We start from the raw sequence: 18529 nt of genomic DNA, 5'->3' as shown, positions 1-18529 counted from the left end.
TATTTTTTGACAACAATGTGAGATTCGTTTTATCACATGACTTAAAACATAAAAATAAAACATATAAAATAAACCCTTTTTACCGCTATGAATACGCACTTTTTTCTATATGGAATGTATTGGCGGAAATGAGTCACGTCAAAGTTATACTACACGTGTTAAATATAAAGAAATTCGTAATGATTATATTACATGAAAAACAAGCGATGTCATGTGATAAAATCAGATCTAGCAAATTCTACGATAATGCTACCAAGACCAGTATCTATATTCACACAAAAGTAAAAACACTCTAGAGGCCACATTTTTATACGAATCTTTATAAAATTTGGTTAGAATGCTAGTTATAATTCGAGTGAGTTTAAAACTGAGTCATGTTAGGTCAAAATTAGAAGTATGTCCGTCCGTCTGTCCGTTTGTCCGTCCGTCCGTCTGTCTGTCTGTCTTCCGGTAATGTCAAACATCCCCGGGGACGTAGACATGGTTGCGCTTCAAAATCGCAAGAAGGTTTAAAGAGTAGTTTAAAAAGATTTAAAAGAATGTTTAAAAGGGTTAACTAGAAATACATTTTGCATGCCCACGGGCAGAATGTCGAGCCCGCTTTGTAGGTTTAAATTTTCACAGAAAGATTCATATTGGACATTTGTGAAGATGAAAGAATGATAATGACCTTGACCTTTGATATTGTGACCCCAAAAACAATAGGGGTCATTTACTAAATATGGGTGATCATCCTATCAGGTTTGGCAGCTGAAGGTTGAACAATAATTAAGTTATTGAGCGGAAACCGTTTTCAGTTTAAAGGTCTATGTAACCTTGAACTTGTTATTTGACATTTGGACTCTAAGTGTGTCCTTGACCTTTGCTACAGTGACCTAAATTTTTTCGTGCAACACACCGCCTTGCCATGGAGAACATTTATGCCAAATTAATATTAAAATCCCTCCATCCATATAGAAGTTATGCTCCGGACACGGATTTTGCGGCGACTCAAGTGTGACCTTGACCGTTGACGAGCGGATCTGGGTGTTGTGCGCGACCACGTCTTCTCATTAAGGTAACATACACCTCAAAGTTATTTTTGAATTCCTTCAAAAAATGAGCGAGATATAGGCCGGACAAATCCGGACGGACGGACGGACGTACGCACATACACCAAACCAAACTGCCAAAAGTGGCGACAAAGTCGAGATCACCGCAAGCGGGCTGTACAACTAAGGCGAGACATGTTCAAATGCTAGATATAGCTTGCACTGAACTGCTCAGTTGTAGGGAGGAGGGCAACAGTAAGTGGTATGTTGTTCCAATGGTACCACAGTCCTGGGGAAGAAAGAAAATTTATGATAATAAGAGGTTGCTGTAATTAACCTGTAACTCAGATCTTTTGCATGAATTGCTTATCCTTTTTGTGCTAAATTGATTCCTAAAACCATTTTTGAATGGTCATCCGAAAAGAAAAAAGGGATAATATTTTTAAGTTATTCATCATTGCTAGTTCATTAGTTTACTGTGTGGGAGTTTAATCACTATAACAACTTTGATGACTACGAAAATGATTCAAACCACTAACAAACACTTTTCACTTATAGTGCACTTACAGTGATTCTGCTTGTATAATTAATAATTATTTGATTTCAAATCGCAGAGAGGTTTATATAGTTGACTCCTAATCCAGTTTGCCTAGATTTGATTCCCAGGCGAGGAAGCTATCGAAGTATGTTACATCAGATCAGGATTAGACGAGTTCTGGTAAGAAGTCCAACGATTACTAGATTGAAATCCAGCCACCCTCGCCCCCTGAAAAAATAGCTAGTTCTGTGATTATAAATATGTTTGATGATTGATATTCAAACAGGCCGTAAATTACAACAAGTAGTTGCGTATTTTGTTGATGGAACGTTCCTATGCAGCCATCGCCCATGTTTTAAATGATAAACTGAGCGCGCACAGTTTGTAATGCCTGTCACCAATACACGACCCTGGTAGGCGTCAACTCACAACGGTGAGGGGCAAGTGATTCTCGGTCGAGACTTTAACCATTTTTTCTTTCCACACAAATAGGCATCGGTAGTGGTAGTCCCTGAAGCTTGGATCAATTCCATCTTACTGCGGTCAAAAAACGTGCAGTATGGACGCATGCACGGACGGTGCCATCACTCCTCCGATGTCTATGGATGAAGATAATTATGTTGTGTAAGTGTACCTTAGATAGGTTGGTCAAGGTTTGGATTGGGGGGGTCCTTATTCTATAGGGGGTCACATTTCTACGTGAGGGGTCATTTTTCTACGTGTGAGGAGTCATAATATAATGACCCCCCAGTCATAATATAATGACCGCGGAGTCAATCCTTTATATAAAATAATGACCGGGGGTCATTATTTTATATAAAATAATGACCGGGGGGTCATTATTCTATGGGGGTCACTTCACAACGTTACACCGGCACGTTCTGCTTCACTGCACAAAATGACTGCCGGAGCAATAAATAGAAAAATCTTGTCCAGCTCTACAGATCATCCACAGGTCTAACTGCTTGCATGATTTAAATGATCACTTCAATACCTAGTTGTGCATATCCCCGGCACCTTTTGCTCCGCTGCACAAAATGGCCGCCAGAACTAAAAGAAAAAGAAAAAAATCTTAACAAATCAAACTGCTGGAATTTCAATGAAACTTAACTTGAATGACCAGTCCCATCCCTAGTTGTGCATATGGCGGGCATGTTTGGCTTTGCTGCAAAAAATTTCATGTGTAAATCCATTAGTACTGACATCTTACTTCAAGTAAGAATGTGGACAAAGTCGTCAATAAAGCGTATTTTTCCTATGCATAATGTACTACGTTAATAATGCAGTAGGCTGTAGCTAATATAAATAGGGGAAGATAATTCATATAACACGGTCACGTATTATATATGTGTCTGTTAAAATCACTGTATCCCGCCGATTTCTTTCAACTATGTAACTATCATGTTGTTGATGAGGAATTTTGAAATATTAGTAAGACGGCAGTTTTTCTGTTATGTTTTGGAGGCATTCTGCTTTAAATTTTTTAATTGTTGCTTTAAACAAAATTAAAAGTATGCCAAGTGTGACTGCCGCCCCTGGGACCATTAGATGTTATTTAACATTTGATTTGAATAACTTTTTTTAATGAAATTGAAAACTAAATGTTTTATGCAGTGCTTTGGTGCTATTGTATTTCTAAATGAAAGTATCGTTTCATTGTGTAGTTTTTAATGCCCGGATTTCAGGATGAGAAAGTTACTTCAGATAAGATACGAAAAAGTCATAGAAAAGGTTAAAGAAAAAGGTGTTAAGGGGTATGAACAATTTAAGCATCTCTTGGAGCTGGCGCGTCAAGAACATTTGGTGAAATATTTGACAAATCAGGAATCTGTCATACAGAAGGAACTTCAGGATGAGACAGCCAAACAAGAGAGAATCAAGAAACAAATTGGTAAATTTGATATAAAACATTTTTATGTACATGTTTCTTTATCCTAATCAATTGTCATTAAATTGAAAAAATGTTTGTTCAAGTTTAAAGTAATATTTTGAATATTTAAAAAGACAATTATTGGGAGACAATAATAAAAACGTATTTGTGATGAAAATTGAAGACCTGTTATATCTGTTGCTATTGATGCTAGCTAATGACATTTCTATATGTGTAGGCTATATAAGCATTTAAATACATACACTTCAAAACAACAAAAACCCACCCCCCACAGAAAATGTAAATGAATTTACCTTTAATTTGTATCAGCGTCCATATTTAGAACATGGCAGAATAATAAAATCTTGAACCTGACAGACATGTTAATCACAATGACGTGATCTGCATAGTGTAGCATTGCCTTGTGAAATTCTACATCATGCCCCTTGGATTAGCATTTGCCTTGCCCTTAGGATCATTTACTTAATAGAGACTTAAATAGGAAAATACATAAAAATAATCTTGTGTAAAAACTAAAATGGTCAAAGCATATATATCTTGTATATATCATTACCAACTGTAACAAAAATAGCTCTGTCTGGAATGGGGGAAGATCATGTACATGCATTTATTCTACGCAAACTGAGGGCCTCTCTGTCTGGTAAGGCACTAAATCGAGTACAGACCCTGGGTATGTCATGGTCATACCCTAAAAGGATAAATTATGATGCACCTATTTTTATTATGCCCCCGCCATAAAATGACTGGGGCTTGCTCAGCAAAACAATATAATTGGAAAAAAACCTAAGATTGTATTAAATGCCCTTTCAAATTTGGTCTTCTGCAAATGCTTACATATCATGTATTATCATTGTATTGGTTTTACATGTGTTAAGCTAAAACTTTCAATCTCTTAACTATATAGTAGATATTATGCAATTAGTAAAACGACTGCAATCATTTATCCCTATTTAGTTTGTATATCACATCTTCATTCCAAATGATTTACAAAATACAGAAATAAAATTAAAATGGATCAGGTTCTTTTTCAGCTGCTCTAGGGAGAAGAGCCGCCACAAATGAGGACTTAAATTACATTTCACAGTGTATTGGTTCAAACTGGGAAATACTAGGACCACCCCTTCTCAAGAATAAATCAACGGTTACAATAGAACATATAAAAGAGGATCACAGATCATGTCAGCAACGTGTGTATAACTTACTTCTAATGTGGCGTCAACAGACTGATGACCAGTCACTGGCTCATTTGTTTCATTTGATGTATAAAGCGGGTACATCTGTCACTATTGATTGGAATGAAATTGCACACAAACTCAAGATTGAAAGAAGGGATATTCAGGCATGTAAGTTCGGTGTTAAGTTTTCAAAAATATTTTTTTAGATGTCAACTTGCTTTTACTTTTTTATGTCACTGTAGCAGCTACGACATGGAACATTGTCTGGGGGACATATATAAAGATGCCCTGCCGAAGGAGACACAGTGGCCTCCTTTCTGATCTTTTGATGTAGAAAAAGTGTTATCCTACAGAAGGATTAATGACAATAAAATAACTTGAAAATTGCATGAAATTCCGGCCATGTGCTCAGTTTGAAATGTAAATGGAATTTTATACATGAAAATATCATGAAATTCCGACCATGAATTGAATTTAAAATTCAGCTGATTCTAGATTTTGACTAAGTGACCATCATTTTTGTCCTTTGATGTACAACCATGAAATTTGTGCACTGTTTAAGATGTAAAAATGACTTTGGTATCAGCTTACCTAGATTGTGATGAAGTGACCTCTTTTGTGATTACAATTCGATCATCGTCCGTCTGTCCGTAAACTTTTACTTGAAACAACATCTCCTCATAAACCACTAAATCAGTTTCGCCCTAACTTCACAGGAATGCTCCTTGGGGGGTCACATTTATGAATTGTTCAAAGAATTCAATTCCATGTAGAACTCTGCTTGCCATGGTAACCGAAAGAAAAACATTCTTTTAAATAACCAAAAAGGCTAGAGCTTAAAATATTTTGCACGAATTATCTTCTAGTTAGTGTCTACCAAGTTTGTTCAAATGAAAGCCTCACTGTCAAAGTTGCCCCAAGCCAGGGGGGGGGGGTCATTAATTTTTTCATATGTATATAGTAAAAACTTAAAAAATCTTCTTTTAAGAAACCCAAATCTAAGATATTAAGCATGAAACATCTTGTAGTGAATGTTAACAGAGTTTGTTTAAATTAAAGCCCTGGAGCCAGAATTAGCCCCATTGGGGGTCATTGGTTTTCCTTCTATATTTATTGTAAAAACTTAAAACATCTTCTATTAAAAATCAAAAATCGCCAGAGTTTAAATATTTAAGATGAAATATCTTATAGTAAATGTCTACCAAGATTGTTTAAAAAAAATCCTGGGGGTCAAAATTGGCCCCGCCCAGGGGGCGTTTATTTTTCTTATATGTTTTAAGAAAAAAATCTTCTGTTTACCGAGTTTGTTTAGATTAAAGCCCTTGAGCCAGAAAACCCAAAATTATCTTCAGCTTAGAAATTAAGCATGAAACATTTTCGAGTGGGTGATTACCAAGTGTGTTCAAATAAAAGCCCCGGACAGTCATTGATTTTTATGCCCCACAATGTGGGAGCATATAGCGTTGCACTTGTCCGTCCGTCCGTCAATCCGTCAGTCAGTCAGTCAGTCAGTCAGTCCGTCCGTCCGTCCGTCCGTACGTCCCGAAATCTTGTGAACGCAACTCCTCTTAAACCGGATGGCAGATTTTGCTTAAACTTACAGGATGAACAACCTTAATGTGTAGATGGTAGTACAGGAAGGAATTTTCGCTGTGACCAAATTTAACAGAATTATGGCCCTTTGTTGATTTTTTCACTAGATACTATGTAGAAATTTTGTGAACGCAACTCCTCTTAAACCTGTTGGCAGATTTTGCTTAAACTTACAGGGATGAACAACCTTAATGTGTGGATGGTAGTAAAGGAAGGAATTTTTGTTGCGACAAAATTTAACAGAATTATGGCCCTTTGTTGATTTTTTTCATTATATACTATGTAGAAATTTTGTGAACGCAACTCCTCTTAAACCGGATGGCAGATTTTGCTTAAACTTACAGGGATAAACAACCTTAAGGTGTAGATGGTAGTAAAGGAAGGAATTTTTGCTGTGACCAAATTTTACAGAATTATGGCCCTTTGATGATTTTTTCACTATATACTTTGATGTAGAAATTATGTGAATGCAACTCCTCTTAAATCGGATGGCAGATTTTGCTTAAACTTCCAGGGATTTACAACCTTAATGTGTAGATGGTAGTAAAGGAAGGAATTTTTGCTGCGACCAAATTTAACAGAATTATGGCCCTTTGTTGATTTTTAGTTTTCAACTTGTGGCACATGGCCCAAAAAATTTTGACCTAGATCAAAAATTTGCAGAAAGTGGCGTGGGGGGGCATCCGTGCCCTATACACTTTTATTTTGATTTTAAGAGTAAAGAAAAAAAATTTCTTTAAAACCCCCAAAGCGCTAGAAAAATTTAAAGCATAACAATGCTAATGTATTCATAAATCGTTCAAATAAAACCCTGGGAAAAATTTTACCCCCCCCGGGGGTTAATTTGATTTTCCTTTTAATATTGTAAAAATTAAAAATTTCTTTCAGAAACCCAAAGTAGAGCTTAATTATGCAAAAAATTTCCATGAGCGCTAAAAAGTTTTTTCAAAAAAAAGCCGGTTTTTGGAATTGTTTTTTTCCCTTAGAAAAAAGAAACCAAAAATTTTTAGACATTACTTTTTAGTTTAAAATATAACTTTTGAATCTTTTTAAAGTTGATTTTGTAATTTTTTTTTTTATAGTGTACAAAATTACTTGTTCATTGTCATGGAGAATTTCTATATTCATATGAGCGATTTCAGGGCCATCGTGGCCCTCTTGTTTATATACAGCTTTCACATTTTAACAGTGTGCTACATTAAAGGTGTAGAACTGAAATTTGATATTAAATGATATTAATCTAGTGATCTACTTCCTTGTGTTTGATGTACAGCTATGAAATTAGGACCATGTATAAACTATAATTAGAAAAATATATTTTGCGTGAAGTATGGTATAGTGACCAACATTGTTCAAATAAACACTAGCTTCCACTACTTTCCTACAAATAACTGTCTGTCTTCCGGTGAGCTCTTTTGGGTCAATGCCCCATTTATTAGATACAGGTATATTTGGGCCATGCCTACAGTTTAAGATTGAAAATAGATGTAGATAAATGCTATAATAGTTCATCTATATTTTGACCTAGTGACCTTCTGAATTCAGTAAATTCTACTGCATTATCACAATTTCATTGATTAGAAACTAAAAATGTAATATTGATACTGTTTGATGTATAATGTACAGTGTGAACTCAACTGTAGGATTTTTTTCACAATTGAAATCTTGTATTTATTTATCATCTGGAGGCCAGTGAATTGAAAGGATTTACAACAAACTATAATATCATAATTATATGACAACGTTTATAAATTTAATATCCATATTTCCAGAATTATCCCCACTTTAATTTAAAATATTCCTCTTTTATTCTACATTTTTCATATTAGCTTACCAGAACCGAAGGTTAAGTGTTATTTGTATCAAAAGGGGATGCTCAAGCATCAATAGTCCGTAATCATGTGTCAACATTCAGCTTCCCTAAAACTGCTGGGCACATTTTCTTCAAACTTGGTCTGTAGCATCCTTGTGACAGTCAGACTTCAATTTCCTCATATCATTTCAGTTGGCCCCTTTTAGGGGTCATCAGAGCTAAAAATAGAAAAAAAACATCTTCTTCTTCTGAATTAGTTGATGGATGATCACAAAACTTTGTCTGTAGCATTTATACGTCTTTAAACAAATTTGCTGATTATAATTTGATTGGTCGCTATAGAGCTGAAAATAAAAAAATAAAATCTTTAAACATCTGCTACTAAAAGAATTGATAGATGAGCAGCTGGTATCCAGCTAGCTGACCTCTCCTGTCATATAACATGACTGTGTTTCATTCCTAATTATAGAATGTTAATTCATTTTTTAGGTAAAGAATATCAACATCAAGAACAAGAAACAAAGCAGCAGCAAGATTCAGGTAATACAATATACTTTGTTCAATACTTTACACGCTTTACTTTTAGCTCACCTGTCACAAGGTGACATGGTGAGCTTTTGTGATCACTTTTCGTCCGGCGTCTGTCGTCCGTCCTTAAACTGTTACTTTAAACGACATTTCCTCATAAACCGCTAAGTCAATTTCATTCAAACTTCGAAGGCATGTTCCGTTGGTAGGTAACTGGGGTAAAAATTGGCCCCGCCATAGGGGGTCATTGATTTTCCTTATTTGTATATAGTAAAAACTTAAAAATCTTCTACTAAAAAAAAACCAAATAGCTAGAGCTGAGATATTAATCAAGAAACATCTTCTAATGGGTGCCTACCAAGTTTGTTTTAAAACAAATCCCTTGGGTCAAAATTAGCTCCGTGCCAGGGGGACATTATTTTTCCCTTTAAATATATATTGAAAACTTAAACTTTTCTTTTGAAAAACCAAAAGAGTTAGAGCTAAGATATTTAGCAAGAACATCTTCTTATGGTTGTCTACTAAGTTTGTTCAAATGTTCATGATGGCCCCCTTATTTATGAATCTTTGAAGATATTATAAAATTATATATATGTATATAAAAATTTTGCGGATACTTCAATAAACGTATACCATTGATCGGTCTTTGAAGTCCTTCTTCATATGACATAAAATCATAATTGTTTGTATATGGTTATATTTTCGTAAAGATGTGAAAAAAATTTCTTTTTATTTAGCGAATGCACTGGTCTGTTTTTAACCCAACTCGGTCATAACATACTCGTGAAATGATAAACCAACTAGTACAATCAGAAAAGGACAAACCCGTAAAAAATCAAAAATTACAAATGCAAAAAAATGTTTGTGCATGAAAGAATTATTGTTTTTTTTTTGTTTTTTTTTTTCAATAGTACTCTCACTACTCTTTATGAAAAATAAACAAATTTGAAATAAGATAATGCTTATTGAATTCACTCAATAATTGTGTGTTTTAATGTCCTGATAGAAAACATTTATATGAAAATAAACAAGGTAAATGTTTTTAGGTCAAGAATACCAAAGTCAAGTACATGCACAAGAAACAAAGCAGCAGCAAGATTCAGGTAACAAATTAATACTTTGTTCAAGCTTTATACATTAATACTTATTCACTGAATGATAACCCATTAATGTTTAAATGATGCTGCTTTTTTGTCTAAATCTAATAAAACCTGTGCATACTATGACATGTTTAATTCTAACTTAGTGACATTATTTCATAAACACTTTAATAACTGAACGTACAAATTCGTGTTCTTAACACCTTGAAATGAAATTTAAATGTATTAAAACTATTGTTCAACACTGACATTGATGTGAACAGGAGACAACACTATAACATTGTCAGTGTTAGAATTTATCGTGTGGACTTGGAAGCTACTAATGGTTTTCATAACAAAACATTCAAAACAGAATTTTGCATCTACTGAAACCTGAAACTTGGCAAGATATGTCAGAATGAATATCATTTCAAATCGAAATATATTTGCTTATCCCAAAACTGTCTTCATCAATTGATTCTTGGCAATTTTGGGACAAATTTCATATATGCGTAGTCAGCACATTAATTTTGTATTTGTGCTCATAACCAAAAATGATTTGCGAAGACAGAGTTATCTTAATTGGTACATGTGCATGACCTTACCTTTCAGTTTTGAAATTGTCAAATCAGTCAATTATTATTCCCGCATTCAATATTGCTTTGCACATATCGGTTGGTATCTGCGTCAAAGGTCAAGGTTATACTGTCCCTGTATATAAATGATTTCCGACCAACAAAATTAACTTCCAATGGACCCTTGACCCTCAAACGTCAAAACAGCATTGGTCTTTGGCGCTTCATGGCCCCTTCTGATTGTTTGTTGGAGGACAGACTCAAAGATCAGGACATGTTGACTTGGTATGCCAAAATTGTTTCCAACTAATTACTCAGCACTAATTGGCTAATTTTCTCTTGTTGTTGTTTTTTTATTTTTTTTTGGGGGGGGGGGGCAACATACGTGTTTATCACCTGTCCGTGCTTCGCATTTTGCCGGGTCCTATTTTTGATTGACGACCTGCTGAACTCCTTTCCTGCGGTCCTGTGTTGATGGGTCATGTGGGGGTTGTGTTTGTCGAACGCCGCCGTTCCTTTTTGATGTTGTTTTGCATTTTTGATACTTTTCATGTAATGATTAAAGTACAATAATCCATCGAAAGAATCTTGAGAGAATATAAAAATTCAAGGAAAATACATTTGATTGCGAAAGGCAACTGACAGAACATATAACAAGGCTGAAAATATTGAAACATGTGACACTTGTCGGCATAAAGTGTCGCAACTGATAGTGTTCTTTTGTTATAATGGAACAAAGGCCTTTTTAAAATCCCTTTACCCCATATAATACTTTAAAAGAAAAGTCTCCTTGTATTTTTACTAGTCTATTTTACCACCTATCCTCTCTTTTGTTTTAGTATGTTTGATATTAATAAAACGTTTTCACTGATTTGCTCATAATGTATTACTTTAAAACAGACTTAAACAGACGTTCAACTTCTTCATTTGTTGATTCCAAAAAGTCTCTAAAGGATTCCTGTATATTTGATGGTCGATTGATGCTACTTGATAGCAACCAGGTCAATGATTTGGAAGCTTCATTAGATAAAGAGCCTATAGGACGAGGTAGAATTGGTTTTGTGTATCGTAGCAGTAAGTATATGCATATTTTTATTTTAGAGCCTTTGCTACATTAATACGAGGGGTGCGCAATATGTAAAAAAAAGCAAATACTGTACCAGGAAACTTTATTTTTGTTATTTCCTTCAAAATACTCTCCTTTGTGAGAAACACTACAACTTCAGCCTTTTCAGCCACATTTGAAATGCATTTTCAAAGTCCTTTTTCGGATCCTACGGCACTACTGACCTGAAAGCTTCCTTTTAAGTCTTGGAAAGAGAAAAAAGTCAGCAGGAGCAAGGATAGGAGAATACGGGGGAATGAGGAAGGATTTGCACTTACTCTTTTGCCAAAAAAAACCCTTCACAATCGTTGAGGTATGTGCTGGTGTGTTGTCATAAAGAAAACAAACACCCCTGAGTCCAGTAGCTGGGCGACGTTTACGATGGGAATTTTCGCAACATTTTCAAAACTTTTTGTTTGTACAACCTTCCTCTCACAGACCGCCCACCTTGGCACTGAAACTTGAATTAAAATGCCACTGATGTCGAAAAATACTGCTACCATAACTTTTTTGACACTCAGTGTCCTTTTTGCAATTGTTGGCCTTCGAGCGTTTCTGGTGGCCTTCATTTTATTGTCTACCTTTTTGTGTGGCTTAAAAAAATGTACCAATTTTATTTTTCATTACCGTTATAACATTATTAAAACGCTGACGGACAGTTTTAACAAAATCTTGGCACATCTCATACGTTCCTTTTTTTTCATTGGTGATCATCTTGCAGTGATGTGGCTCATTCCTAGTTTTTATTTCAGAATTGTATGCACTGACCTTTCTGATATCCCAACCATCTTAGCTATGTCAGGAGAAGTGTGTTTAGTATCCGTTTCTAAAATTTCACTGCCATTTTAAGTGTTTTTAGGGGTCACCTCAGTTGGTGTTCTTCCAGATCTTACCGCCTCTTTGATAGACTCAACACCAGTTTGAAACTTAGCAATCCAGTTTCTAAGAAGTCTATAGGAAACTTCACTATCTCCATAAACTTGACAAATTTTATTGTAAATTGTTTTCGGTTCAATTCCAAGATGATGACACACTTTGATATAACTCCGAATTTCAGAGGAATGCAAAGATCGTTTCCCAACCATTATATTACATAAATGGGTATGTCCTCAATATTTTAAATCGCATGTATATCAACTTAAACACATTGGAATGAGATAAACCGGGTATGTATGTATGTATGTATGTATGTATGTATAGCTTATGCATTGAAGCGTACGATAAGTAAAATTTCATGAGAATTTGATGCAGAAATTTAAAACAATCTGTTACTGGACGAGATTTGCACACCCCTCAGATTTATTTTTTGATGATCTTGGCTTTATATATTAACATTCAAGAATACTGAGTAAGTTTTAGTTGTTTCTAGGTCGACTTTTTTAAATAAGAAAATAGAGGTATTATTACAGTCATGACAGCATTTAAACAATGCCGTTGCCGTCAAAACTTTACCTTGATCATTACTTTTTAAGTTTTTGGTGTATTGTCTTAGTACTTGGCCACAACAACCCTAAGAAGACCAGGCTTACCATGACCTTCATTAATAAATGACCTTGACCTTCATGGTTAAATGTCTAAATTTTGCCTATCTTTTGCTGACTTTTGCTATAAGTGGCTTTTACTTTTATTTTAATGTATTGTTTTCAAACATGAACATAATAATTTTTAGTATAGACGTTAAGGCTTATCGGACAGACCTTGACCTTCACTCATCTATGACATTGAAGGTCAAATTATTGAAATTTTCATATTTGCTGTAACTGGCAATAACTTTGTTATTAACTAAGTAATTTATTTCATATTGTAACACAACATTCTTTAGGATAAGACCTTGATGTATATTAAACTTAAATTGAACTTAGCTCTTTTATATCATTGACCTTGTAGGTTAAATTATTTAATTTTCTCTGATATTTGTTATCATGATTGTAACTTGATACAGGGTCTTTCAAATAGAATGGTTCGGAAACGAGCTATGTAAACCATTCTCGCTACAATTAAACATGTCTCGGCAGAACTTGGCATAGTTTCCTATACGCAAATTAGGTAAATGTTTAAGAAAAGGGCAAAAATTAAATACAAAAAAGAAAATTATAATGAAATGATGATGTTCAAAAATCTTTAAATTTGTGAAAAAAGGATAAATATTTCAAAAAATAATGTTTTTAAAGCCATTTCTGTTGAAACAACAAAGATTGCTTGTTCAGAAATTTGCCTATTTACGGTGCCATTTTGAAAATTCACCAAATAAAACATCAAATATTTGTAAATGATGTCGTAAAGCATTTTAAACTTTTCACATGAAACGATTAAATAAAATATTCTCTCTATAAAATCAATTTTTTTTCCATCAATGCATAAATTTAAAAAAGCTTATAAAACTCGGACCTATTTTCAAATATGAGCAGAAAATTTTTACCTTGACACCAGGAATAAAAAAATTCATAATTTCATTGCAAATCTATAAAATTGTTACTTTTTAAAGTAAAAACTAACAATGTCATGTAACCAGGATTACATATCAGTACTTTTTTTTGATTGATAGATTTAACAAAACATTATCTTATAATTTGATTTTTTAATGGTCATGTACTTTGCCAGATCGCCGTTGGTAAATAACCTATTCACGTGATTCAACCGAGGCATCTGTTTTCGTAAAATTGATCCGACTTCAGGCCATTCTATTTGAACGACCCTGCTTGATATATAGTTAAAAAATGGATCATTTTCATACTTTGACAAAACAACCTTTCGGACAAGACCTTCTGAAAGGTTTAACTGACCTTGACCTTTAACTTTAAATAACCTTGCCCGTCAAGGTAAATTTATTGAATTTTTGTTAAATTGGCATAATATTGTTTTTTTATTTAATGATTTTATTTACATGTGGACAAAACAAGACTTGCTACCATAATCACCATCATGAGGAAACATGTAGCCTCATGATGGGGATTATTTTTGCCAAGTTATTTAAAAATCTTCCATAAAATCAAAAGGTTATAGAAAACATATAACCTTGACCTCGGGAGTAGCAACATGGATGTCACTTTGAGATAGCAATCTGGCTGTTGTGCTCTGCAGATTATTCATGGTTGGGATCATTTGTGCCAAGTAATTTTAAGACCTTTGAATTGTCAATAAGTGAAAAAGCAGACTTGAAAAATAGATGTCTAAACATTGGATTTTGTGTTTGACCCTGACCTTGAGGGTAGTAACTTTATTGTTCTGCTCTGCACATGATGTCATAATGTGATCATTTCTGCCAAGTCAAGTAATCTTAAGAACGTTGCAGAGGTTTAAATGTTATGGAGCGGACACATAATGTAGACTTTTTTAACACTTGACCATTAAATATGACCTTGACCTAGGGGGGGGGGAGCAAACCAATTATTGCACTCTGAACATCTCAACTCATCATGGTAGTCGCTTGTGCCAAGTTCATTTAAAAACATTTTCAGCAGTTAAAAATTTATGGAGCAGACACGAAATTTAGACCTTTTAACACTTGACCTTTATGTTCGACCTTGACGTTTTGGGTAGCAACCAAATTATTGTGCTCTGCTCAACATCTCATAATGGTGATCACTTGTGCCAACTTATGAAAAAGTTTCATCGGTTTAAAATTATTGTGCAAAAAAATAGAGTGAAATAAGAATCCCCAAAGAAAGGCCAACGCGGCAAAATTGAAAAAGTTGCAGGCTCGGTTTGATTGAGCCTGTTCATGAACGGTACTGTCAAGTGCGAACTACCGTCCATACCCCCTAGCACCGGAATAAGCAGAATTCAACATTTTATATGAACTGGTAAAAGTGAGAAACATCCACAGATGTGTTCATATGGCGGTTATCTTGGAACCTTCAATTTGATACGTTAGTGTCATTCTATTAAAAGCGGCATATGGTCCCCAAGTAAAAAATATGCGTGTGCCCTAAACGAGAAAACAATGGGCGGAACTAAATAAAATGGAATTTTGAAAGGGGATCTGAGGTTATGAAGCCTGCATATCACATATATTACGTCAAAAGACAAACTTAAAAAGCAGGCCTCATATCCTTGGGCTGATTCAACAGTATTCAAGAGTGGAATTCTGGAACCACCCAACCACCCAACAAAAAAGATGCCGAATAGATAGAACTAAAATACCACAAGTCAACAATAATGTCGTGCTGAACGATCTTTAAGGATCGGAAATAATAACATCCAAAGTTACATCTAGATTTTTCCAAAAGTTTGTTTGGTAGCAAGTCTTGTTTTGTCCACATATCATAAATGAAATCATTAAATAAAAAACAATATTATGACAAATTTATGGCATGGCACAACATCAAGGTCATGGTTTGTTTAAGTCAAGAAGTACACATTCATTTCCGATTCGGAAAGCATTAAGCTGTGCTTCAAACGGCTTGTGTGTTTTTTCAACTTTTTTTGGAAAGTTTGTTTGTTTAAAGCCTTAAAACATATCATTCAGGCAAAAGTTCAGATTAGTTGCTGTATTGATATTTAGCACTATTTAAAAGAGGGTATCGTTTTAATCATTGTGAACCAGATGTTCCTGTTGCTGTTGCCGTCCACAAGCTTGGTCATAGCTTTTTAAATTCTTAGTGTATTTTCTTCATGTTTGGCGACAAGAACTCTTTGGACATGACCTTTAAGCACACCAGACTAAGCTTGCCCTTCGTTCAAAAATGACCATGACTTTAAAGTCAACTTGATTTTTGCTGATCTTTGCTATTAGATGCTTTAACCTGGTTATTTCTTTAATTGGTTGATTTGCAAACTTTAACAAAATAATATTTTAGGTGAACCATACAAACATTATTGAATTTCCGTTAAGTTTTCATAATTTTGTTGCTTATTTAATGATCATATTTATACATAAATGACATAAAAACACTTGTGCCATTACAAACATGTTGAATGATTTAGATATGACATTGACCTTTCAATGGCGTTAACTGTCAAATTGTTGAATTCTACTTAATAATGTTTTCAGACCATTGTCATTAATTTATGAAATATTTATTCATACTAAGACAAAACAAGAAGCGTTACTAGACAGACATATTGAAATTTAAAAAAAACACATAATAACTTTGTTTAAACTGTTTATATGTTTGCTTTTAGTACAAGTAAAAATAGTCAAGCATTGCCACCTGCCTGGTGGTGGCTCTTGTTGATACGTTCTTTCTGTATTTGTACAGACAATCCGGACATATTTGGCATCCCTGTGGTCGTGAAGAAGATAAATACAAAGGGTGATTCGAAAATTGAAAGCCAAGTCAGAAGGGTAATTTCATTATTTTTTTTTAGCATAACTAATAATTTATACGTACAGTTTATGTATTTAACGTAAACAACATTTTGAACCGATATCTTTAATGTGGCTAAAATAACGAAACTTGTTGAAATATATATTGAAATATATTGATGACAAAACAGGTTTACTAAAGAAGATTGAAACTGATTAAAGAAATTCTTTTATTTTAGGAGAAAATTGCGTGTAGACTGATGAACCCATTTATACTCCCACTTCTAGCTGTTGTTGAGAAGTCAAATGAGACAAATGAGTAAGCTGAAAATTAATGTTTAGTATTTGTTTAATGTTTGACAAGGCTCTGCTCTTTCATCGCCTGCCAGTATTGCGATAGGAGTATCTCTATAATATCTGTCCTCACATCTAATATACTGTTCGTCCAGTTTTGTATCCAGATTTTTACATTTTTATGCTCCCCGAAAGGAGAGCATAAAGTTGCTGCCTTGTCTGTCTGTCCGTGCTATGTAAGAGATGTAGGGGGCCATGTAGCTGTAAACAGAACATAGGAGAACAATAAACTTAAATCCGTAACAATAGAATAAGGGACCATGGCACTCTATTAAACAAAAGAAAATAACAAAGGGATTGACCCCTTAGTCCATTTAATTTGCATGTCCGTCCGTCTGTCATTTTATCGTACAAACTCAGAGGTAACTGTAAATTCTCTTTGATCCTATTCATTCCGTTTTTACTAGTGTGTCTTTTTTAAGCCTTGTGTGACTAAAATGTCTAAAAGTTACATAAGTACCATTTCGTAAGTACGTCCGTCCGTCCGTCCGTCCAGCCATTGTCTTGTCCAGAACATAACTTGAAAACACTTGGAGATAATTTGTTTAAACTTCACAAGTATTAGGGGACATTGAGGCAGAGAGAGTGTCGAAGAATAACTATATTTTGCCTCGTTTTTGAATAATCTCCCTTTTAAGAAAAAAATTGTCCGGGACATAACTCTTAAACTTTAAGAGATATCAACATGAAACTTTGTAGGTAGATATATCTAAATGGGTAGCTTTGCAGTGTATAAGAACCGTAACTCTGAAACTTTGTAGGTAGATAGATCTCATTGGGTGGATGTGCAGTGCAAAAGAACCATAACTCTGCTCAGCCCTGTTTTTTGAATTATCACCCCTTTTAGCAAAATCTTGTCAGGGACATTACTCTAAATATATAAGAGATATCAGCATGAAACTTTGTAGGTAGATAGATCTCAAAGGGTAGCTGTGCAGTGGATAGGAACTGTTACTCTGCCATGCCTAATTTTGGAGTTATTGCCCTTTAATTATCTTTACACTTTGAACTTTTCCAGAGCATTACTCTAAAATTATAAGAGATATCAACATGAAACTTTGTAGGTAGATAGATCTCATTGGGTACAAGTGCATTTCAAAAGAACCTCGTTTTTGAATTATCTCCCCTTATATGAAAAATCTTGTCCGAGACATAACTCGATAATTATAAGAGATATCAACATGAAGCTTTGTAGGTAGATAGATCTCAATGAGTTAATGCAGTGCAGTGCTTTGATAAATATATTGCCCTTTAATTATTTTACACTTTGAACTTTGTCCGTGATATTTATCTAAAATTATCAGGGATATCAACATAAAACTGTGTAGGTTAAGAGATCTTGTTTAGTAGAAGTGCATTACAAAAGAACCATAGCTATAGTTAGCCCTGTAACTGAATTATCTCTCCTTTTAGAAAAAATCTTGTCGGAGACATATCTATAATTATAAGAGATTTCAACATGAAACTTTGTAGGTACATAAATCTCAAATAGTAGATGTGCAGTGCACAAGAAACATATCTCAGCCTTGCCTTATTTTAGAGTTATTGCCCTTTGTTCATTTTAGCGATTCACCTGTGTATGTGTGTACGTGCGTGCGT

At 34.4% G+C, this 18529-nt stretch overlaps 1 protein-coding gene across 1 annotated transcript; it reads left to right on the top strand.

Moving 5' to 3' along the window:
• The first annotated feature begins 3255 nt into the window (after nt 1-3255).
• LOC132719515 (uncharacterized) lies at nt 3256-16914 on the top strand. Its single transcript, XM_060703285.1, has 7 exons — nt 3256-3460; nt 4492-4803; nt 8531-8581; nt 9616-9672; nt 11124-11297; nt 16530-16615; nt 16816-16914. Exons 1-7 carry the CDS (start codon nt 3256-3258, stop codon nt 16897-16899), a joined length of 969 nt encoding a protein of 322 aa, XP_060559268.1. The 3' UTR covers nt 16900-16914.
• Nucleotides 16915-18529: the final 1615 nt, after the last annotated feature.

This window comes from Ruditapes philippinarum, unplaced genomic scaffold (assembly GCF_026571515.1).
Source record: "Ruditapes philippinarum isolate M1 unplaced genomic scaffold, ASM2657151v2 ctg22300_1_1_1_1, whole genome shotgun sequence".
Classification (NCBI taxonomy): domain Eukaryota; kingdom Metazoa; phylum Mollusca; class Bivalvia; order Venerida; family Veneridae; genus Ruditapes; species Ruditapes philippinarum.
This window is presented reverse-complemented; position numbering and strand designations above follow the sequence as displayed.